General features: G+C 39.4%; 4 protein-coding genes across 4 annotated transcripts; 1 reads left to right on the top strand and 3 right to left on the bottom strand.

Annotated features, from left to right (window-relative positions):
• Positions 1-2,733: 2,733 nt before the first annotated feature.
• On the bottom strand, positions 2,734-4,558 carry LOC124414511 (ATP synthase subunit b, mitochondrial). Its single transcript, XM_046895466.1, has 4 exons — positions 4,406-4,558; positions 3,818-3,976; positions 3,343-3,695; positions 2,734-3,132 (listed from the first exon to the last, which is right to left on the bottom strand). Exons 1-4 carry the CDS (start codon positions 4,431-4,433, stop codon positions 2,956-2,958), a joined length of 717 nt encoding a protein of 238 aa, XP_046751422.1. The 5' UTR covers positions 4,434-4,558; the 3' UTR covers positions 2,734-2,955.
• A 220-nt stretch (positions 4,559-4,778) lies between these two features.
• On the top strand, positions 4,779-6,122 carry LOC124414512 (small VCP/p97-interacting protein). Its single transcript, XM_046895467.1, has 3 exons — positions 4,779-5,100; positions 5,228-5,395; positions 5,474-6,122. Exons 1-3 carry the CDS (start codon positions 5,038-5,040, stop codon positions 5,486-5,488), a joined length of 246 nt encoding a protein of 81 aa, XP_046751423.1. The 5' UTR covers positions 4,779-5,037; the 3' UTR covers positions 5,489-6,122.
• On the bottom strand, positions 5,967-8,414 carry LOC124414510 (gustatory and odorant receptor 24). The gene is made up of 8 exons (XM_046895465.1): positions 7,622-8,414; positions 7,291-7,541; positions 7,071-7,214; positions 6,891-7,004; positions 6,500-6,778; positions 6,329-6,400; positions 6,161-6,250; positions 5,967-6,099 (listed from the first exon to the last, which is right to left on the bottom strand). The coding sequence occupies exons 1-8, from the start codon at positions 7,881-7,883 to the stop codon at positions 6,004-6,006; spliced, it is 1,308 nt and encodes a 435-aa protein (XP_046751421.1). The 5' UTR covers positions 7,884-8,414; the 3' UTR covers positions 5,967-6,003.
• A 947-nt stretch (positions 8,415-9,361) lies between these two features.
• LOC124414509 (tricalbin-1-like) lies at positions 9,362-21,130 on the bottom strand. Its single transcript, XM_046895464.1, has 20 exons — positions 20,999-21,130; positions 18,982-19,184; positions 17,415-17,665; positions 14,588-14,673; positions 14,288-14,483; positions 13,841-14,211; positions 13,502-13,727; positions 13,270-13,418; positions 12,977-13,012; positions 12,655-12,752; positions 12,376-12,549; positions 12,091-12,288; positions 11,709-11,978; positions 11,456-11,629; positions 11,106-11,307; positions 10,787-11,022; positions 10,502-10,721; positions 10,285-10,405; positions 9,974-10,191; positions 9,362-9,853 (listed from the first exon to the last, which is right to left on the bottom strand). Exons 1-20 carry the CDS (start codon positions 21,057-21,059, stop codon positions 9,699-9,701), a joined length of 3,645 nt encoding a protein of 1,214 aa, XP_046751420.1. The 5' UTR covers positions 21,060-21,130; the 3' UTR covers positions 9,362-9,698.
• Positions 21,131-23,671: the final 2,541 nt, after the last annotated feature.

Genomic DNA, 23,671 nt, shown 5'->3' with positions numbered 1-23,671 from the left:
CAGGAACTCAGAAAACACATCAAAAATAGCCTAGGATCAGCAGCAGATAAATGACGACCAAAATTTGCAGTTTTTCGGTTGTAACTTTGCAGGTGTTGCTCGCAGTGTATCGGGACTGCGATCAATCGATTCCTCTCGCAAAATCACGTCGGAATAGTACCCTAAAAAATTAATTGCAGCACTTTTCAAAGTCGTCGAAATTTTCGCCAAAAATGCAAAGGGGTTAGCCTTGGATTTTTCTTGGCCGAAAAATCTTTTGTCTGGGAATCGATCCGTATGACGCTTTTTAGACTAATTCGACGCCCAGGAACTCAGAAAACACATCAAAAATAGCCTAGGACCAGCAGCAGATAAATGACGACCAAAATTTGCAGTTTTTCGGTTGTAACTTTGCAGGTGTTGCTCGCAGCGTATCGGGACTGCGATTAATCGATTCCTCTCGCAAAATCACGTCGGAATAGTACCCTAAAAAATTAATTGCAGCACTTTTCAAAGTCGTCGAAATTTTCGCCAAAAATGCAAAGGGGTTAGCCTTGGATTTTTTTTGGCCGAAAAATCTTTTGTCTGGGAATCGATCCGTATGACGCTTTTTAGACTCATTCGACGCCCAGGAACTCAGAAAACACATCAAAAATAGCCTAGGACCAGCAGCAGATAAATGACGACCAAAATTTGCAGTTTTTCGGCTGTAACTTTGCAGGTGTTGCTCGCAGCGTATCGGGACTGCGATCAATCGATTCCTCTCGCAAAATCACGTCGGAATAGTACCCTAAAAGATTAATTGCAGCACTTTTCAAAGTCGTCGAAATTTTCGCCAAAAATGCAAAGGGGTTAGCCTTGGATTTTTTTTTGCTGAAAAATCTTTCGTCTGGGAATCGATCCGTATGACGCTTTTTAGACTAATTCGACGCCCAGGAACTCAGAAAACACATCAAAAATAGCCTAGGACCAGCAGCAGAGAAATGACGACCAAAATTTGCAGTTTTTCGGCTGTAACTTTGCAGGTGTTGCTCGCAGCGTATCGGGACTGCGATCATTCGATTCCTCTCGCAAAATCACGTCGGAATAGTACCCTAAAGAATTAATCGCAGCACTTTTCAAAGTCGTCGAAATTTTCGCCAAAAATGCAAAGGGGTTAGCCTTGGATTTTTTCTCGATATTCGGAGCCGAAATTTTTTGGTTTTGGAATCGTGTTACGTTCAATAACGTCCTCGCATTTCGTTTTTACTTCCGTTATTTCACTGTTTGGCAACTTATCGGAGCGCTATACAGTAACCGGTACGCTTGTATTAGAATTACTAAACTGAATTGAAAGTAAGTCCTCGCAGCTACCATATTGTTTTTTTACCTTCGTACTCCTTCACAAAGTTAGTGTGAATTTTCTATTTTTTATCAGTTAGATTTGATTATTCGTTCGCAGTGAGGTAAGAATGTGCAATGGGTCACTCTCGCACAAGTTGCATTTATACAGGATCTCAATAAATTAATTCCTAGATGAGTTGAACCCTCTTACATTGCACAGTCTTTTTATCCAAAAATCAATTTCAAGGAACCTCTGCAAACTAATTGCAAGCAGTCATGCGAAAAAGTTATGTAGCACGTTATCTGATTAGCAGTAGCCCAAATACAATTAAATATATCCGTAGATACTTTGGTTTTGACTCCTGATCTGTCGACTAGAATGACGTAAGCCCGTCATGCGTAACCATGATATCACCAAAAAATACGTCGCAATACGTCTGCGTATACAGAACTTTATTCCAGTGTTGATTATATCACAATATTGTAGCACACAAATTTTTCGCCGAAAAACCAAATCAAATTTTTCATCTTGGTATCGATACCCTTGTCATTGCCATTAATTGCTTTTTCTTCATTTATCACGCCCGGGCGCCCATCTAATGCCGTGCAAGCATCAGTTATCGGAAAGGCAACTGGACTTACAGAACTGCACGTCGAGTGGCCCAAAAATCCCAGCACAGGCGCCACACTTTACCTTTTGCCGTACTTACTCCAATTGGTTCACTTCATTACCGCCAATCGGATTAGGATTTTTTCACATCGGCTACTTGCACTTGTACAAATTTCACGAACGCGACTCGCGACAAAACTTGAAGTCTTTCACTCATGTGCACAAACACTGATATCCAGCTTAGCAGAGTTCCGTGGCACAGAATATGGTCAACCGACGGAAAACCGACAGAAGACTACAGAATGACCTGAATTTCAATTCTAGTTTGACAAACGATAGGTCACGATAGGGCTTGATCAAGTACTATTTGGATCAAGTACTTTTTTAGTATTTTGATGCGTCTCAATTATCGTATTTTCATCCCTTATTGTGATATAGTAAATTCAGTAAATTCATAATATTAATTGCAAACTTTGCTCAGCCAAAGGCAGATAGCAGATAAAGTCACCAACCTACGTACTCCTCTCTCTCTTGAATTTCCCTTCTTTTTCTTTTCACTCAATACTGATCGATTCCAAACTATCTCATGATCGATTCGTTTTGCCTTGTTTGTTAAAGATCTACAACTGGTTTGTCCCCAATTTAAGAGATCTCAATAGAAAACTCTGCCAATACAGATTTCTCATCAGAGAACACAAATCTGTTACTAATACCATCCAACTCTGCTCCTGCTGATTGTTAACGTACCGCAAGAACTATTGATTCGCTCCAATGAATTTTAGTTAATGACGGGTTATTGACAAGCTGTTGAGTTTTTTTTCATAATAATGTTATTCACATTGACCATAACTGTATTGAATTATAACTGGTCATACAAAGTTATGACACCATCTATCAAACGAAGTTACGCATGTTATACGAGATGGCTGAAGGAAATTTTTTTCTGTCGATACATGTCGTTTTTGAGACTAACAGTGAAATTTTTTACGCACAATGTACATTAGGTTTGCTACTTTTGCTAAATATTCAGGTATTTCTCGTTTTCAAGTTCTTGAAGCCAAACCTTGAAGATCGACGATACATTGCTGGAGTGTAGCTTTTTCTTGTTCCGGTGTGATGGACTTCAATACGTTTGAAATTATCCATTCACTCATATGTTTCTGGCTTATTCTACGCTCAACTGCTTGAATCTGTACCTGGTAGTCCAAACGCTTCTTAACCTGCAGAAAAAAAAACACATTTAAAAAAAAAACCAAATTCCATCGAATTAGAAGTAAATAAGGTGCAGAAAAACGTAAAACTAATACAGTAAATCAAATTTCAATCTGAGAATCTAATGTATTGCACTACCTTGCGTAATATGTTACAAAAAGTGAACTACACCTCCGTAACGTGAATACCAATATTAAGAAGATTGGCAAAATAATCACCTCAGTATACACTTGGACCAAGCGTTCTCTGTAAGCTGCTTCAAGTTGCATGGCTATGTTTTGTTTCTTGGCTTCCATTAGAAGAGTCTGACCTTCAGCTTGCCATTGAGCTTCCTTTTCACATTTGATTGATTCCTCACAGTATTCAATCTCGCTGTTCCTAGAGTCATTCAAATTTGTGGTTTGCTCATCGATCAGTTTGTCTGCATAAGCAGCGACCTTTGGACCAAACATCTTAGTGCCATAGATGATCATAAGCAGAATGGATAGACCGGTATAATATTCATGTTCCATGACATAAATCTCTTTAGAGCACAAGTAGGTTGTCAAACCAAGGCCAAATGCATAGGGTCCTGAAATAAGTTTCAAATATTCAATACTCTGCCATTTCACTTGCTGCACAGATTATTCAAAACAGTTGGAAAGTTTCATCAGACTGCGACGCTTGATTACAAAAACATTGTTTAGCACTCACCCGTAACACCGGTCTTGGGATAAAAGAAGGTGAACCATTCATCAGGGAGAAATCCTAGGCGAACCTTTCCACCAAACTCCGCTCTGACCGGACGATTGGTGGCTTGGGTAGATGAAGTTAGAGCCTGCGCGCCATGAGTAACGGCGGGCAAAGCTTGAGCTATAATTGTGAAAAATATTTATTGAGATATGTTTATATTTCGTTAAAGCAAATCATATCATTGGTTATTTTTCTTGAGATTCAGTAATATGTGTAGAGTTATAATGAAATATGTAAGAGGTTAGTTATAGTGCAAATGGACAAAAATCAAAGTGGTCCTCTAGATGAATTATTTTCCGACATGTATCAGAAGTCCGTACCGTAATACGTTTCAGAAATGGCGAGTGGTTTACGAAAACTGAGCAAAATATATGTCATTACATAATAACAGAGAAATGACCGCAGTAATGTGTAAAAGCAAACGGAGGACCGCGAGAATTTTTACACAGGGACAAATGGTTACGACTCAAACCCGATGCTCGAGTTCGTTGGAATATAAAAACCATTTCTGTGGCACCAATAAGTAAATTTAACCTAAATGTCATTTACCATTCCGTAGAGCCAACCTCGACAGCATCTTGTCTGCACTGCGGTTCACCGTGCGACGTGAGAGTTGGTGGAAGAACCCAGTAGAACCGTTCCCAAAAAAAAATGGCTGACCGAATGGTCAAGTTGGTAATAATTTTATTTGCGTCCAATTTCCCGCATCCAGCAAATCACGTCATTGAATTTTTTGCACGATTTTTTAAAACCCTATCGTTCAAAACTTAAAGAAGAAAATTTCGTTCATTTCATTAAAGTAATTATTTTGACTAAAAGTGCGCAGACGCACGCAAATCGTATCATCACGTGACTACTACATACACTGATATCAGGCTACACATTTCTACATTCACACCACATGCCATAATACCACATCATTCATGCGCGTGTGTGATTGGACAACTGACAGTTCGTCCAAGGTAATCATATGGACGAAAACGAAAACGAATCAAACCAATAGTTTGTATAGGATTTGCAGTATCTTTGATCCCTTAAAATCGGGCAGCATAGTTAAAATAAGTTCCTTAATTCAAACAACCGTAGTCTTAACAACTGGAGAGGATTGTCAGAGAGGCTTTGCTCAGGATTAAATCCCAATCATCTTCCACTGCTCCACCTAAGCCACGAACTAACTAGTCATGGGTATTTGCACATCTTGCTGTAAACAATCTTCGTCGTACGAAGATCTGACACCAGATCCGGTAAAATATTATTTCCTGCAGTTTGCACTTTTCACTAGACTTCCCGCAATTCTCTTCCCTTGATGGCACGCAAAAAAGTTATTCAAAGATATAAGTATGTAATGATAACTGTTATTTGTATCTACAGGAGGTGCGCCGTCGTCAACAGGTTGAGGCAGCCGAAAAGCGAATAGCTGAACAGGAGTCAAGAGGCATAGGCAACGTTGACACCGTCAAGAGGCAGCAGCAGAGAGCCGCGGAAATAGCCAAACGCCAGGCCGAGGCTAGTACCGTTGATCAACAGACTGGACTGAAAGTAAGGCTTCATTGAATTGACAAAATATACATCATTTTGAAACTACTGATTTATGAGGTATCGCTTATTTACTTACAGTGGCAAGTGAATTGAGGTACGGAGCAGCTTTTATAAGGACCAGGTGAAGGTGTGCATTTTCAATCACATGTCTGAATTACTACTTTACACATTGTGATATACTTATACATATAATATATATATATATATATATATATATATACACTTACAGATATACCAATTATACATACATATACAATATATTTATAATATACCAGTGAAAAACTTTACTTATTCTAAGATTGGATCACTTTACACAGTATTGGTAGTATGGTTTTTCCACACGTTTTTCATGTTGTACATACAATTTATACATATAAATTTATTGAATGTTACCCTAAATAAGTTTAAGCGATGAAAATGATCGTTAAATTGATGTACATACTTTCATAAGGAATGGATTAGGTTTTATTATTAATTCCTAATTAGGTACATATACACTCTGTTGTCAATTTCAATTCTTATACTGTTCGATTAATATAATGTTCAACTCTTATTTCTACTTTTAATTTATCTAATGCCTATTGACACTAGAAATTCTCACTGTTTTACTAATCCAGCGTCGCATTATAGACTCCGGCGGTCTCTGGTAGGCTAATTTGGAACTGTAGCAAGACGACAAGATAGGTCACCATAGTACCTAAGAGCTATCAAAAGACTTGTAAAAATTCAATTTAACATCATGAATTTCAATATCATTTAGCTTACCGATTTGAATAAATTACGATTTACATCAAAGAAACCACCCAGACTAATATCCGACGGATTCATCTCTGTTGCTCGTAGAAACATATTTATCTACAAAATGAAAATTCACTATATTCTCAGTATTCCCCAAAAAATTTGATTCATCATAAGGTCGTGAAATAGACGTACCTCAATCTGAGCGTCTTCGTTAAGATTGGAGAGTTCGACTAGCAATAATTTCTTTTGAAAATGAACCCTCACCTAAAGAGAATGAAATTACTAAAACATGGATCTATATCAATATATATATATTGATTAATAATATAGAATTGAAAAAAGATAAGTGATACATAAACTCACGTGCTGTGAAGCAGAGTGTGCTTGGTCGCAAATCACATGCAACAGGGCGATAGTGGAGACAGCAGACATTGTAAGTCCAAGGTCTTTGATCGTGATCCCATCTTTTAACTGGGAGAATAAGCCATATATGGATAAGGTGGAGGAGAAAAAAAGATACATACATAGAACTGTGAAACAGTAACAAGTCGCTATCCCTATTTCTCTCGTTATTCTGTTCAGATGAAGCCACAGTGCTCGATAGTCGGCAACCGTAATCGCTTCAACATTGCTTCTAATCGCCTATAAAAATAAAATAATTTGACTTCAATTTTAATAATGAACATCCGCCATACCTGCAAACACTTACTACATACAGAAAAGCATTGATGTTAAATGAATGCAATAAACTCACATGTTTAAAATCTTGAGCGAGTATGTTTGCACATGTTGAGATGGTAGTGCAATGCATGTACCAGTAAGCACCCAGCATATTTATGAATGTCGTTACATAGATATAGGGAACCATCTGAGAATATACAAGTAATTTAATTGAAGATATTGAAATACCACATTATACTGCATTCTTGTATACCTGCCACAAAACAAAATTATCCATAGTCATTTGGGTGGTGAAGACACATGCAGTTGATATTACAGGAACTAAAATGGATATCCATATTGCCCTGAGTCTCAAGTTAATCGGCAAATACCGTGTCGTTACTCGAGTGTAGAAGATCTGTAATAGATGTAACTCAATCAAAATGAAGAACATTGAAGAGATACTAAACAATCCAAGCAGTGATAGTACGTGCCTCAAAATCCATCCAATGGTTGAAACAGCCCGCATTCTTTCGTGTTTCATACCAGAAGACTGGCACAAGAAAATTAGGTACAAGAAAGACGATGAAAAGATATGCTATAACAGCTTCTTCAAAACGACCCTGTACTGCCTGCACAATTTTTATTCGATTCCATATCACGTACAGAACGTAAGCCGTCATGGCCACGTACACCAGTACAGAGTATATCATTGTGTTTGAGGCAAATTTGAATTTAGTGACACCTAGAATTTGAATACCATTTAAAATGGATCATTTTAAATGTCGTAGAACGAAACAATTACAAATGAGAATAATTGTTCACCTATATATGGTCTCATGATGGGAAGAGCTCCCATTATGCGAACCACCATTACAACTGCCTTCATGTTTTCATAAACAATATCTTGTAGTTCAGTGCTTTTCTTTTTAAAAGCATCAACGACTATTCGCGACGAAGGAGCAAGATTCTTCTCCGCATGACCCAAACTATTCATGAACGCCATACCTTGGCGGCTTCCACTCAGGTCGATCAAACCATTCATTCCGAACCCGGGCATGACTCGAGTTGCACGAAATGCTGACATTGTTCAGCTTAAAAATAAAATAATACTATGAATTTAAAAAATATCAAATACGTTTTATTCTAATAGGTTCGACACAAACCGAAACTGTTGAAATGCGCCTTACTTGCTTTCCAAATTACTTCAGTTAAAAATCATTCACAGATTTAACATACCGTACCTTTTTTATTGTCGATGAAAAAAAGAAAAATATACTGTTGAAAAAGTGACTCGTGCGTTTACTCAGACTAGATAATTGAAGAAACAATCTGTCAATTCTGGGTAAAATGACCCTGGCCAGAACTGCGAAATGTTCAATAAAGACTGTAACCAGAGCAAGGTACTACGTCAAAAATATTGGGGTTTCGACAGAACCAGTATGGGTTGTTTGGTAATTACAACACCACTCAATAATTTTGAAACCTATAATTACGTTACGTACGCACCTACTACTACAGTGTGAAAATTTCGTGAATATTTTACCAGTGTACAGCTAACGATATCAAGGTAATATGGATGTTTAATACCTGTTTAAACAATCCACCTTGAATTCTCGTATCATAATGTACAGCAAAGTAATTATTGCTGCGTGTATGACGAAAAAATGTTCCTGATTCATCAAGGGTCATTGGTGTTATAATATGACAACAATAACGTTCAATTAAGACCCTATATGGACAGTTATTTCTCATAATAATGGTAACGGAAAATAATACAGGGCTTGTATAATTCACGAGCATTAGTCACGTGAAAATCAATACCACCCTTGACTCTGCTCCTTGAAAGTCAACAAAAAAAAAGACCAGTGTTCCAACCAACTTATACCTTGGACACTAACACTTTAAGCTAATAATTATGAAAAGTTTGTGGTGTAAGAATACTTTTCAACGTCAACGTCATCGAGAAGAAATAAAATATAGTTTTATGATTGAATTCAAATTTTACTGTGTAATTCATTAATCGCGGATATCAAGATACAATGAAGTTGTTTATGTAATTGGTTTAAAGTACATTTGTTATTTACGTAGAAAAAATTCTATTTGAGTTACATTTAAATATGCATGTATAAATATAGTAAATCTGAAAATAAATATAAATAGTCAAATAATTTATTTTGTCCGATACCCAGCCTCTGTACAATATGATAAGTTTTGCCACTAATGTGGCGATATACTGTTTATATTTTACTAATATATCCTTCAAAGTTTTACAATATTCAAAGAAATGTACAGTGAAAACTTTTCTTTCATAATATTATACATATATATTTATATAGGTACGTATTGTTACGGAATGATATGATTCTTCATCAGTACTGGACGTTAAATCCGAAAACGATTGTAAGTCACATTATGCTTAGGCATACACCAACAGAAAGTATTTCCCACAAATCCATACTGTAAATAGCTGGATCAAGATATTCCACGATAAGCCAAAAGTGATTCCATAAGACTTCTACATTCGTGTACTAAAAACTGTTAGAAGTCTTCTCCAATAATAGAAATCATCCTGTCACTATTTTGAAAACTTTCCAAATTTATCAATTTTATGCTATACTGACCAAAATCTATTTATGAAGTCGCGAACTCTTACAGTTAGACTATTCAAAAGATTTAATTTTTAATATTATGAACATAGTATTTCTAATATATACAAAAATGAAAACATCTTTAATCAACTCGTAAGTATTCTTCATGGATGCGCTATACTTTGCAGTTTACCTGACAAATTTCGAATCAAATATAATCTGCAAATATGACAAAACCGACCTAGTAGATGTTAAATTCAACTGTTTTCAGCTCGATGCATTGAAACTGTAGGCCGAAATTTACACTACTTTCAAATTTTGCCAATTCTATGCACTGACCAAGACCGGAACAATTTTTTGGTAGATTTATTCTTCACTTCCTTCCCATGCCCAATTTGTATTTCCAACGATGCGCCATTATTTAATGCTAGCCAAGTATGCACGTCGTTGGTCGCCGCCGAAGCACCTACAAAGATATGTCAAAGCCCACCTTAGTTGACGACTCGCAAAAATCTGCACTCCACAGAAGTTAGAACTTAATGTAAAATAACAAAAATCGTTACTTAACAATATGGTGAGTAATTACCACTTAGAAGTTCGTGAAGTGTAACTCTGCGACTGGCCAATAGCTCCTTGCTGGAGCTGCGTATTTCGAAAATAAGAGAAGATTGCCGGGATACTTCATCACTATCAATATGGAAGTCAACGCCAAACTGTGGATTGGGCATTGCTGGAAGAAGGCGAGACTTTGTCAACGTCTTACCGCCGTTAGTGGAAGACGACATTTTCTCTGGACTCGTGCACCTGTAAGTTATTTCATTATGCACTATTATGTAGGTACTTGTTTCAGAGATTCATCACAGATTTTGATTTCTCCTTCATAATCAATCAACTTACGCTTGAAACTTCACCCGACAATAAAGCTGGGCAATACGAGCAACATGGAGACCTTGGGCTTGAAGTACTTTTCCTTCAACACCGGAATACTTTTCTCTTGTGCCATTGATTGTTTTCAAGTCTGCAAATAATCCGGAGAAACTTTTTTTATAGAATTATTTCAATCACGTAACTCTACATTAGGTTCAAAGTACTTTTTCACAATAAGCTCACTGACCTCTTGTTCCACGCAAGTTCGGACTCGGCTGCCTTATTCTCCCGAGCATGTCAGGTTGCGAAACTGCATGGGACAGACCAGCACCCTGAAGTAACTCCGTCGCATCAGCTTCCCCACCTCCTCGGGGTTCCAAACTTAGTGCGACACCTTTGGCAGTGTCTCCCTTATCCTCGATATTAACTTCAGATCGAAATCTGCGAAGTTTGAGTCCTCGTTTAACCTGATGAAATTCGGAAATCGTTTTAAGCCTAGTTGATTTAACGAAAAGAATATGTCGAATCTCACCTTCTGTTTCATTACTCGAAAGCTGTTGTACTGAGGCGTCTTTTTCCCAAAACCATTATCAGGACTCGGTGTCAAACTGTGATGCGATGATCTTCTTTCCCCAAATTTCTCTAGGGTGCTACTATCAATGACGTCCTCTGCGTTATCGGTGCTCACTGTGCTTGTATCCCGACCAGACCAACCAGTTGTCAGACCGTTTAGTTCACCTGATTCTTTGCTCGTTACACTGGTCTTATCTACATAATTCCAAAAATGAATGTGCATGAAACAATTTGAACAAGACACAACCATTTGTTTCAGCAAACAAATAATTACATACCAGGTACATGGACTATGGCTGGCGGTTTAATCAAGGTGACGGTGCGAGGAGGCGGCGGAGGAGGAACCACTGGTCCCAGATGCAATCTCATTTTAGATTTTTCCATTGATGGCCGCCGAACCACAGTTGAGACAGCATCTGGCTCTGTATCCTGCCGTAGGGAAGAATCACTGACGGTACTTGCCGCATATGTACTCTGCGTCTGAAAAAGTAGTGTCTAGAATTAAAACTGAGTTTCCCAAACATATTTGATAGGAAAATTTTACTTTCAGTTCCTTGAACATCATATTAGTAAACAGAAGATGACATGCAGCCAGAAAAAAGCTACGACTACTGTGAATTATATCCACCTCAGATTCCTCCGAGAGAATTTTGATTTTGAGCTCAACAGATCCGGATTTGGTTCCCTTGAGTACGAACCAATGGGACTGATCGCTGCTCGACAATTTTCTTATATCTTCTAGGGCTAATGACACTTTTCCGAGATAATCTTTCATCCCAAAAGTATCGTGATCCCACAGCATCTGAATATAGAGTAACTAGGTCATATACGATAATTATTTAAAATATTTGTTTTTTCACTAGGAATGGCAAGATTCTTACAACGTCCAAATTTTCTCCAGCCCTTGGCAATCCCATGATTGAACTTTCATCCCAGCAGGGATTCAGAGTTTTCTTTTTTATGCTGCTTTTGTACTTTGTTTCATTGTTCAGTCTCAGTTCACAGAACGGATCGCTGAAACCGTTTAAATCTTTTGCAACGAGATCTTTTGCGCGCAACAACGTTACCTCCATCAATCCACTCCCTGTCGATAAAAGGCTTGATATGTCTGAGGAGGCAGGGTCCGCATCGCGATGTATTAGAAGCATTTTCTGAAAATTGATAGTTGATTACTTAACACTTGTCATTATAACAGTCTACAATACAACGAACATCGTCGAGCGTCGCAACTTTGAAAAACCGTAAAGAAAATGTGTAATTTACCGCTTGTTGCATCCATGGAAGGCTGTTTCGCTTTATCTTAGGATCATCATCAGATCCCATGGGAGCAATGCTTCCTCGTCTACTAGACACCACTTGTTGAACACTTCTGACTGGATGGAAAAGCACAGAAACTGTCATAGTTGATGATCCACTTGAACCGCTGAGAGTCAGTTCTCTTCTGACGATCCATCTAGTGCCCTGAAAATTTGATGGTTTATTGTCTCTCCGGAAGTCAGTAATTATTCTGATTCGAATCCTTTACATAAGCTGTGTGTACACATTTACCTGTGATAAAGAAAGCATAGCTAGACCCAGCATGTCCGTATCTGCCATTTTAGATATGTTCCATGAACATATAACAAAGCTCAGGGAAACTTGAGTGTAGTCTTGTACAAGAAACTGCGTCCTGGCCTCCCACCTTGGCGAGCTTGTACCCCGGACGTAATGTGTAGTTTTTACCTGAAAAAAGTTAATTATTTTTATTGAATGTATACTTTTTTGACTTTCTCAATTCGGCTAGGACAGAAATGTTGATAAAGACGTAAAAATAATTTTATTACTTGCTTTTTTACGATTATTGAAGAGCATACAGTACGGATTGCAGTGGGAGGGATCGCTGTTAATAAGGTCCTCTGCCGAATGTATGTAAACAATGAGCACACCTGGTGAAAAAAAGAATAGCATAATTGACAGTGCACACAGCCAGAAGGCACTATACAAGTATGTGAGTTTTGCAGTTTTTTCATTCAGTGAAACTCAATCTTCGCAATGTTGAAATAAATTGTATGTTATTCGTGCGTGCTCTGGTGCACCAATGTTGAGAAAAATCGTGTAAGACCATGCCTGACAAACAATTCAATTAACATTCAGGCAATTCGAAATTTACCTGCTCTTTGCTTTCGGTACGAATTTTTTCGAGTCACTGTAAATATTAAAAACCACAGCTAAGTAACATAAAGACAGTAAGGCAGAGACGTATGGCAAATAATCAGTTTTATATACCAGACTCATGCCTTTCTTCATCATCGATACTCGACCAAACTTTATCTAAAGCCTCCATCGATAACTCAATACTGATCTCTATTCTATTTCATCCTCATTTTTGTCTTCAAGTCTCTCCGGATTATAATAGATCGAATTAACCAACATTCAATGGTGAAACATTATTGTTCTAACTACCTGAGGGATGAAGGCTTTCATCCGGTAATTCTGGCTGTGGTAAATCAGGTTCCAAGGTGGGCAGTGAGCTGTACTCCAGCCTAGCATTTATATTGGGAATGTTGGCGCTGCTTCGAGATGGTTTTTTCTGTTGCAGCACACTCTCGACCCTGTAAATACAATATGATTACCAATTCACTAACAGATTTTCACATTTTCCTAGCCAAAAGATACATGATTTATTTTCTCTTACACTGTAGAATTTTCCCAGTTGTACACACCCAGCGCCAGCTCAAATTGAGCGAGAGTTATGGTGCTGACCAGCCTTTTAGCTTTCAGTTTTATGCTAATTCGCTCATTCTCCAAAGACCCAACAAGAAAAGACACGTCTTCCGTCCAGCTGGCGCAAAGATGGGGTGTCACTAATCGCTGGTCGCCTATGGTGACCACCAACCATCTAACTTCGTCCGTTGTATTTCCTACCAACCAAAAATCAACACAACTCTGTGACAAATTGCCATTTTTCAAGAGAATCCGCTTTAAAAAAATACAAATATATACCGAAATCTGATTTGCAAAGCATGAAAGTTACCTGAGACCGTGTTGCTTTGGCTGAGCGTGACGGTAAGGACTCCGAGTGGTGTGTCATGCAATACGCAATCCAGACCTGGTCCAGGTCTCTCCTGTGCTCGAAGGTCCAATTCGAGATGTCCAGGATCGACTATCCAGCTTGCAAGAGCATCAGAAACGACTGCATGGATCCATGTCTTGACAAGAGGCACCTCCATCATCTGGACAGCGCGAAGGACCCTGACACTAAACCAGACATCTGGCTTTTCTACGAAACTCAAGCTGAGGTGCGTTACATGTGGAAATGGGGCTGCAGAGTTCAGTGTTAGAGTTGCCAACACCGTACCAGCGAGAGACAATTTTTCAACTGCCACATCAACGTCCATCCCAACTCTGCGAGAGATTCATTCGTCTTGTCAAAAGCCAAAAACAGAAAAAGTTGGATAAAGAAGGAAGTGCAATGATTCACCCTTTTCCAAAGAGCCTCGTTGTGATGAGCATCCTGAATTGCTCGCAGTCCAATCGAAGGTCAGCTTCAACAGAGAGTTTAATGAAGCCGGGTCTTGCAGCAGATCCATCATCGTCTCCACTGTAATCCAGGGCTCGAACACGCGTTATGCAGGGTGTCTGTTCCCCAAGAGTGAGTTCTCGCAGCTCCAATGGACCTTATTCGATGTTTTGAAAGTTTAATGACATTCTTGGGTTGTCTTCTTAGATTCGATCCCGTATAATTCAGAATGCTTTACAATCATCGTGTTTTTTCGCTTACCAAGTATTCCAGGTTTTGCCTCATTCAGAATTGGCTCCAAACGTTCCTTGGCAAGGGCGAATATGCTTCCCGCGCTAAATCTCCACCTGCATTGTGAATCTGATAATGAATAATAGCATGTGTGTAGGTATTTTAAGAGTGATATGCAAATAAAAAACAGGCATTGTATTTACATTTTTTCTTTCTTCTTTGCTCTGCTGTATATTGAAATTTGAAATTGGTATTCATTGAATAAAATACGACTTTCAATAAACAACAAAATATAGCGAATAGAACTATTCTAATGAAATGAATTAAATCCAATCTATTTAAATAATTTTTAACAAGCCAAAATAATGATTTCATCGACTAAAATGCAATCGTCATGATACGGGATAACATTCACTTCTGAAAGTTTTGGTCACCTCTAAGGTAAAAATGAAAAAGAAGACCGTAAAGAAGTGTATCGTGATAATAATTGTTACATGAATTAAAAGTTACACAGAATCTTTCGACCGTATTCGAATCGAGCGCCGTTCAGTAGTGCAGATCGAAATTGGTCAGACTCTGAAGGATTTCGCAACGAACAGGCTGCAGTAGTCAAAGTTATATGTAGCCAGACACGCCGCCTGCTGCAGTAGTAACGTCGTCAGAGTCAGCCGTCCGGGGATATTGGTGATTTATGCACCCAGGATTTCAACGAGGTTTAATTTATGCCCGACTAGTTTGCGGTGGACGTGCGGTATAACGAAAGAAAATTTACGCCGGTACGCAAATACATGCGGACATAGAGATGGACAATCCTCGCATCGCAAAACGTTATTTGACGGTGAAAAATGCACAAAGTTTGCTTTTTTTATCACCATTTTTACACCCCGTGTCAATTGAACGTAAAGAAAACTGAGCTTGCAAAGAAGTTTTTATTTATATCGTATGGAAGAGCATTTATGAGTGATGAAAAAGAAGATACCTAGTAAAACACGGCAGGCTTTCGTGTACCTACATAATGCTTCACAGATTGATCTCGATATGCTTCGCCGCGTACGAGAGTGCATACGAATTGCAGCCTGCAGGCTTTATGCACACATTGCAACCACATTACAGGGTTTAAGGTATATGGGTATATGCAAATTATCAAAGTGGGTAGATAACTCTTGGACACGTCGACGTTCCATTCCACTTGACGTAAACTATCACCATCGCCCCCACAAAATGGACCTCGATAAAATACAACCGTGTTTGACGATAAATCACTTGCAGTCCTGTCTTGTAATACATTCGACCCCGTGTGATAGGTGAACAGGATTAAAATACGGGTTTCAGTTTACGCGTCGTCACTACTTATTGTGCATAATAAGGTTTAATATTATACCTAAAGATAATCGTAGAGGATATAATTATTTTTAGTAGATCTTGCATCGGAAATTAAACGTGCAGACTTATGATTGTTTAATTAAAAATGGATTTAGTTGCTTTCTCTTTTCACCGGCATAATATCTACGACCAAACTAAAGTAGCAGTGAAGAAGAAATAGACGACAACATCGAAGGGTGAAAACGAATGTTGGGTGAAAAGAACACTCGCAGCTGAAAGGATTAACAGGATTGATTTTGCCCGCGGATATACAGCTCGGCAACTTCCAGTCAATCGCATAACAAAGCAACCGTTGTGATAAATAATTGATTATACGATTATAGGAACGGGGTAGGTTATTATAGAGGACGAGAAGGGATTGGAAAACGTTCATTCTTGCGGGGTTCTTTGAGGAATTGGCAAATCGATTTTCATCGGAGGAACAAATAATAGATACACAATGTGCGCTCGCTGCTTTTGTAAGGGACGACTTAAACGGCAGTGAATTCTTTGACGCGCGGGATTCTGGGTAGTTGAATCGACTGGTACGTGGGTGCGCCTTACGAAAGAGCTTGCGTCGTTCGTCGGCCCAAATTCCTAGATCTTCCAAGACAGACGGACTTCTACAGGCGAAAGAAAAACAGGAAAAGAAACCTCGTCGATATGAATAAAACGATTTACTTTCACGGTAAGATATTAATTGTGTAACAACGAATTTGCATTACTCTCAATCTACAATATAAATTCGTGCTTTTATACAGTTTATTTTATCGCGATTGAGGATAACCGGGGATCTAGAACAAAACAAATTTAAAAATCATGTATTATAACATTCGCACAATAACTTTTCTGCAATCACGAACAATCATCAGTTCGCGATCCGTGTACCGTCCATTAACTGCGAATGTTAACATTCGTCCATGTTGTGCCTCACCTACGTAGGCATAAGTATGTCAGTATAAGTTATAATGCAAAGAGATACATGCACGTGTGGGCATAAATATTTTCCTTGTTTCTCGGCTGCTGCACGGTCAAGGAAGTGGTCGACTGGAGACGCGGCTGTCGCGTTTTAGAACGTGAAAGGCGCGTTGCGGGCAGTACAACTCGCAAAGGGAATGTGGAATGTGGAATGTGGAATGTTTACAAATGTCTATACTCCAGCAGCAGTCGGCAGCTGCCCTACGACTGGTCTAGCTCTCGTACAACGGTCCGCAGTCCATGGACTGACTGACTGACTGACTGACTGTGCAGGACTCTTGGCACCCAAACGCAGCAGCAACATCCAACAGCCAACAGCGACGGAGTTCATTCACCCAGCATGATCGTTAAACTGGCCCTATAATAATGTTGATGTCCGTGCCACCTTCGATATCCGATACCGTGAACAAAAATCGGCGAATCGAGTCGTTTCATTCTCGATCTCCTTGCGTTGTAGAAAATTTGACAAAGAGCTTATATATTATATATATGTATACATATAGGTATATGTATATACCAGCGATTTATCAGCAGGCTGAGCCACTCCGCTGTCTCATCCTTGTAGAGCGCCCTGCGCCGACGAAGTCTCGACAATTCGTGTTGAAGGGCTGTTTGCAGAAGCCGCGACAGCCTCGCTCGGAATATCGTTCCAACGAGGGCGAGAACCAGGACTAGCCATGCCAGAGACAAACCGGCTGCCCCGACGACCCACGCTACCAGGAGGGCGACTCCAAGATAAAGAGCTCCTCGTACCGCCTCCGCGTCACGCTGAAAATATATGACGAAGGGAAAGGATTATTTGAGTTATAAGTGATAATCGGATGATTCAACTGAATGTTATAGTCAAATGTGGCGAACGCGATATTTGTGACAAATTAATGTAGAATTGAATCAAGCCTTTGAATGATCATGCTGATTATCTATTTATTCAAGACAACACGCCGCGAGTTCCTTGCGACGATGTGAATTTTGTATCGAGAAAATGTGTGATTGAATTTACTAAAAGTGTGATTGAACGCATCTCGATCGTTTTGTTTTAAAAATGTGACATTGGTGTATCAAAACAAATTGAGCTTTTTTTAATTCATGATTTGTTGAGTCGAGAGTTCAATGGTTGAAACAGGCAATGAATTTTGTTGATACAACAATCTTTTGCATTGACTGGACATTAGAGTTATCCAAACGCACGAAACGTATTCTTCGAATGATATCTTTTGTAATTCTATTGACTCAAAATTTTGTGGGTTTTATCCGATATTTAATGGTTAATACCCGAAAACTTATTGCTGTATTAGTACGATTTTACAACTATCTCTGAAGCTACTTTCGTAGCGAGAAAGTTCACCGCCTAGTAGCCGTTTATAGCACTGGTATTACCGATGTTTACGATGAATATATTCTCTACTCGTTTCAAAGCATGTGCTGTCTTTTTTATCTCGTAAACAAATTAGTGCAACCGATTCAACCACTTACGCCAAACAAGTTCCGGTTATATCGATGAAGAATGGCATTCGATCGATGTAAATTTTTTATTGGCTAGATTCGCGTTCTTATTTTACTCGAAGTACCTACTTGAAGATGAAAATAAATAAATAAATAATTAACGTCGATACCCTTAAGCATCTAAGGCGTGAAAAACGGTGTCTACATAGATGGCAAGACCTTTATGTATATAGATATGGTATGTTTGTACCCTGTTTCATATTGTAACACGGAGATTGTAACCGAAGTGAATAATACAAGCTCGGGTGAGGCGAGATCACGGCTTTAAATTAGGGGGCGTCGGTGGCTCGAGTCGGCCGAAGGTCCAACACAAGCTTATCTAACTTCGTCAGACCTTACGAATTTCACGTATGAATACACATTTCGCCTCCCCCAAGCAAGATCCTGTGATTTAGATAAACAATTTTAGCCTCGACTCGGCCGTGCACGCGATATTCAAATTAAAGAAGTATAGAAACGTGTAAAACAAAAGGAAGTTCTATGAATATTAGAAAAATTTCACACGCGTGAATAAATAAATGCAAAATACGAAAATAAACAAATGCAAAGAGTATTTTTCATATATGGAGTGAAAGAAAAACCTCTGTCTTCTGGGACAAGGCGAGGGCGACGGCGAACTCGTCATCCTGCGTCGCCAGGTCGTCCGTGCTCATCGTCGCGACGCCTCCGAGACCCCCTGCAGGGCCACCCACGGGGCTCTGGAGGGTGGTTAAGGGATTTCCAACCAGATATCCTGCCGGCGGTCTTTCCCCCGGGCTGCAGCTTCCGCTACCCTCTCGTTTCCCTGCGAAGATTCATCAGCGTGTTACAGATTATACGATTGGATCATTCCGTAAGAATGATTGCGAGGATTATGGACGAGGGAGGGTTTCTTTTCGTTCCGTAGGTAAGGGTGGGGGTAAAATTCCAAATTTAAAAACTTCCGAAAGCACCAGATTCCGAATTTTTTTCCTGACGAAACTCGAAGTAAGGAAATCAAACTTTGACTAACTTCAATACGACTTGTGGTTCCATAAAAGTTTCATTTCCTTACTTCAAATCCCGCCATCAAATAATTGGAATCAGGCGCTTTTGGAACGTTTCAAATACGGAACTTCTACTCTACTTCTAACGGAAATAATATTCTTGGATCGAACACAACTCATTTGCGAATACATTCCACGTGGGCATGACAAGCCTGCGGTGACCCTTGCGATTATGGGAACAGTTCCCGGTGGCAAATCGGTAGTAGGGGAGAAAAAAGGATCGACAAGTAACTGGAGCGCAAACTTGGCAGAATAAAACGGTTCCAAAGCACTTCAAGCGATAAGATAAGGAATGAAGTTGCACTTTCACCTCTGACCTCCGAAACACCGCGTCGCAAAAAGAAGTCGAGATAAATAAAATCTCGTTAATCCTGCAGCCTGATCGAAGATCGGATCAAGATATTGATCGATTGATCAACCGTCGGAACAATCAAATACATATAATTGTAGCGTATATTTGTACCTGGTGTTATGTTTGCGCTTCGACGCGATACGAAAATACGTGCAGAGACCCCAGGTTGGCGTAGCAGTTGATTCGAGCAACTGATCGTTAGTCTCAGGTGCATCGCGTGATTCGAGGAAACTTTCATAAGCTTAATCCGTATCGCCTGTGTATTTATCCGTGATACAGACTTCGATGCAGTGTAGAGAACACACATACAGATTAAAACGAACATTATTGATCAAATATAATCCGTTAGATCATGCGCCCTTCGTCGGTTATCCCTTTTCTAATCCTTAATTAAAAACCTACGATTAATTAATGAAGAACTGTGTAAACGAGTATGTCTCATTATAGGGTGGTTGTTACTCAGGGTGCCGATGAATCCCCCCCCCCTACCCCCCAGCTCAACCTCAAATAATTGAAAAACAATTGCTTAATTTTTTCAGATTTTTATCTCAACTGTTTCAAGAGTTTCAAGAAGTTTCTTATGGAAGTAATATGAGAAAAACTTTTTTTTCAGAATTGAGGTAAAAATCTGAAAAAATTAGGCAATTGTTTTTTAATTATTTGAAGTTGATTTGGGGGTGGAGCGGAAAAATTTTTCAACACCCTGAACAAGGACCATCCGAATGTCTCATATTCGTGAGGAAATTTCAGATGCATCCTTGGGGGGTCGTTTTCACCTCTCTAAACCGTTTTTCCGTGACAAAAAAAAAAACGTGTCTCTTAGTTTTTAATGTTCTACAACAACATACATGAGTTGCAACGAAATCAGAGGGGGAAAGCAAACTAATGGCCTTTGTCTGTTGTCGCGAAGTGAAAAAATGGATAAACTGTCTGAACCCCCGTGAGGATTGCTACACAATAAGCTTTACAAGTCATCATATTCTATACCTATATCGTTTAAATTTAGCACGGCTTGATTTATGGAGGAAATGAGGTTTATCGATCGCAGTTGTTATACTCCATATACCTACATATATGCAGCGTTTAATATGCGAATATTACGTCAGCGATTTCGCATATAATTAGCTTATTATTATGGGTATATTATTCATTAACGCAAAATAATCGCAGGACATATTCTCGACGATCAGAAACAACCATACTTATAAGTATATACAATACCTTTCTTCAGTGACGCACCCCTCTTCAAATGCCGCGCCATGAAACTGGAAAAAATCTGCATTCTTCAATCCCAACGAGCCATGCGAGCTATAATAAATACACCATAAGGCCGGCGTTTTTCACTCTATTTCCCTCTTTCTCCAACCGCTAATTCGTTTATATCTCTGTTCTTTATTTTGAAATCACAGTTTATTTTTCATCCCGCGATTTGATATCATCGTATCATTTCATCACCATATCTATATGTATGCTCGTACGTGCCTATATCGATCATTCGAAAATGTGAGGTCGTGCAAAGCCATGAATTCCAACGTTAGATGCAAGTTGCCATCAAAGACCGTGTAAATAATTTTTTTATCGTTTTATTTCGAACGCGTTAAAATGTATGGTATATTCCATCACAAGTATAACCATCACTCATGGGAAGTTAAAAATTCTACGGAATAATAAGGAACAATTTTTATGGATATAATTGTTGCCGTGGCGTTATTACGACCACTTTGTCGTACACGATGATGAATGTTCGCTACGTAAGTACGTTGGCCGATTATCTTTCGAGGGCATCTTCTAGTCGCGGGCGTTACTATACAATCCCATGGGAACCGCGAATACTCCCTTTATGGAAGGACTCGAGATTGAAATTGCGATTGCCGAAAGACACATTCAGCTGCTGTATACACAGCGTGATTCATTATTATTCATTACGTGCACAAGGTTTCATTTATCAATGAAAACTGAGACAGTTACAATAAGAAATTTTATACAATGTGCTCAGGGTGATTGATTGTGATCAGAGAATGATGTCTGCGAACAAAAAGCGCGAATTTTTGCCAAATAATCGATCGTTTGATCCCAATTTTAATCTTTAAGATTCTGTTTCTTCGTCGAAAAGTAAACTGCACAGCGTTGTTTACGACTTGAAACGAGTTAAATCACTTCGGACGCGTATTCTCATCAGTTCGTAAAAGTCAGAGAGTTTCTTTGAAGCATGACGAACACAAATTGCGGCAGCATCTCGAAACCTCGCTTCGATAAGAATTGTTTAGTATTTCGCACACTCACTGAGGTTCTGATTGTCTACCGGCAATGGGTATGAACCACTTGCACTTAATTGCGGAAGGACGAGAAACGGCGCGAAAATAACGAACACCGACGAATTCGCTCTATCATAGACATAGACATAGATCTGACCTTTGGTCAAGTAGAAGCTCGCGAGTAAAATGACACCGTGTGGGAAAATTGGCGTTGCTATACGACAGCGATAATTGACGGTTTGATTGTATACACTGTTTAAAATTCCGCATGAAACTTCCTACACTGTGTCAGAAGTTCAATTCTGATATACGGAAGAGTGAATGCACCATACATTTACTGCTCATCCAATTTAGTGAATTCAAATAACGTTTTTGGGTTTTTCATTGTATAAATTTAACGCTTGTGTACATTAAACCGACGGTAAAATCGCAATAATTTTTAACAGTGTACACACCGGAGTCCGATCTGTCGGTGCAACCGGATTCGTGGACGGAATCGGCCGTATAATTTCTCCTCTGGGTATAGTTTTACGTGTAATTGGCGAAAATTGGGCGAAATAATTTCACGGAAATTCTATATATAGTTGGCTCGATATAACGCACCGGCACTGTTGTTTGTGCATAAAATATAAACGCGTTTCCGCCTGTAATACGAGCACTTCTCTTTTCTTCCTCCCCCGCTACTTTGGCCTCCGCTTCCTCGTCAACGGTGCACAGGGAGTTTATTTTCGATTTCTAGAAACGAGTGACCGTAATTGCAACCCAATTTCATAACGAGAATGACCGATATTAATCCGAGTGAGGTCGCCGTTGGCCTCCAGAAGTCGTAAAACCGATTCTTATTTCTGGCAGTATAGCTACAGACGCGACTTTTCGAACTAGACGTAACACGAACTGTATACACGCCAGGTTCAACGGAATTGACGTACGCGAGCGGTGCACGATAAAAATATTTAAAACGCACGATTTTCGCGGGAATCCCTTATATATCATCCATCAAATCTCAGCGATGTGAATTAATTCTGGTGATCGAGAAGCGAATAATTTGACGATCGATCGATCGCCTTAATTCCGACTTGGCTTTTTCGATCATTTACAACCGGGTTTACTCGACACTCCGGTTTACCACGTGATGTCGACCTCCTCCAGGAGCTCCTCGGCGTAATTTGGACGACCCGGGTGGACTCACGGTGTCCGACTAAAACGACACCCGTCCGAGCATCCGCGTTGAGGTCGTCGGCTATACCCTTTTGCTCGACCGACGCGCCCGCGCCCTCGTCCTCTTGCCTCCCTGATCCTGGCCTCGTACCTGCAGCTACAGACACGCGATGTTTCCCGGCCTCTGATGGACGTGCGTAATATAGAATCGCCTATATAGCGGCGGTAGAGTGCAAATGTGGGCCGAATCGGCCGAATCAGACTGCAAGGAACGAGGAAAAATCGTTTCAAGGAAAAACCAGTCACCGAATCAATTCGACAACGATTCGGGTAGTACAAAATTCTCTGCCAAAATGTTCTATGTTTGGACTGTGTTATAATATATTATAATCGATATAATGAAATGATTTTTTTCATTAATTCTCAAAGTTGTATGTATATATTGTAAGTTGTACTCGGAGGGAAAGGAATTCATTAATGC

The sequence above is a fragment of the Diprion similis genome, chromosome 14 (genome assembly GCF_021155765.1).
Source record: "Diprion similis isolate iyDipSimi1 chromosome 14, iyDipSimi1.1, whole genome shotgun sequence".
Lineage (NCBI taxonomy): Eukaryota > Metazoa > Arthropoda > Insecta > Hymenoptera > Diprionidae > Diprion > Diprion similis.
This window is presented reverse-complemented; position numbering and strand designations above follow the sequence as displayed.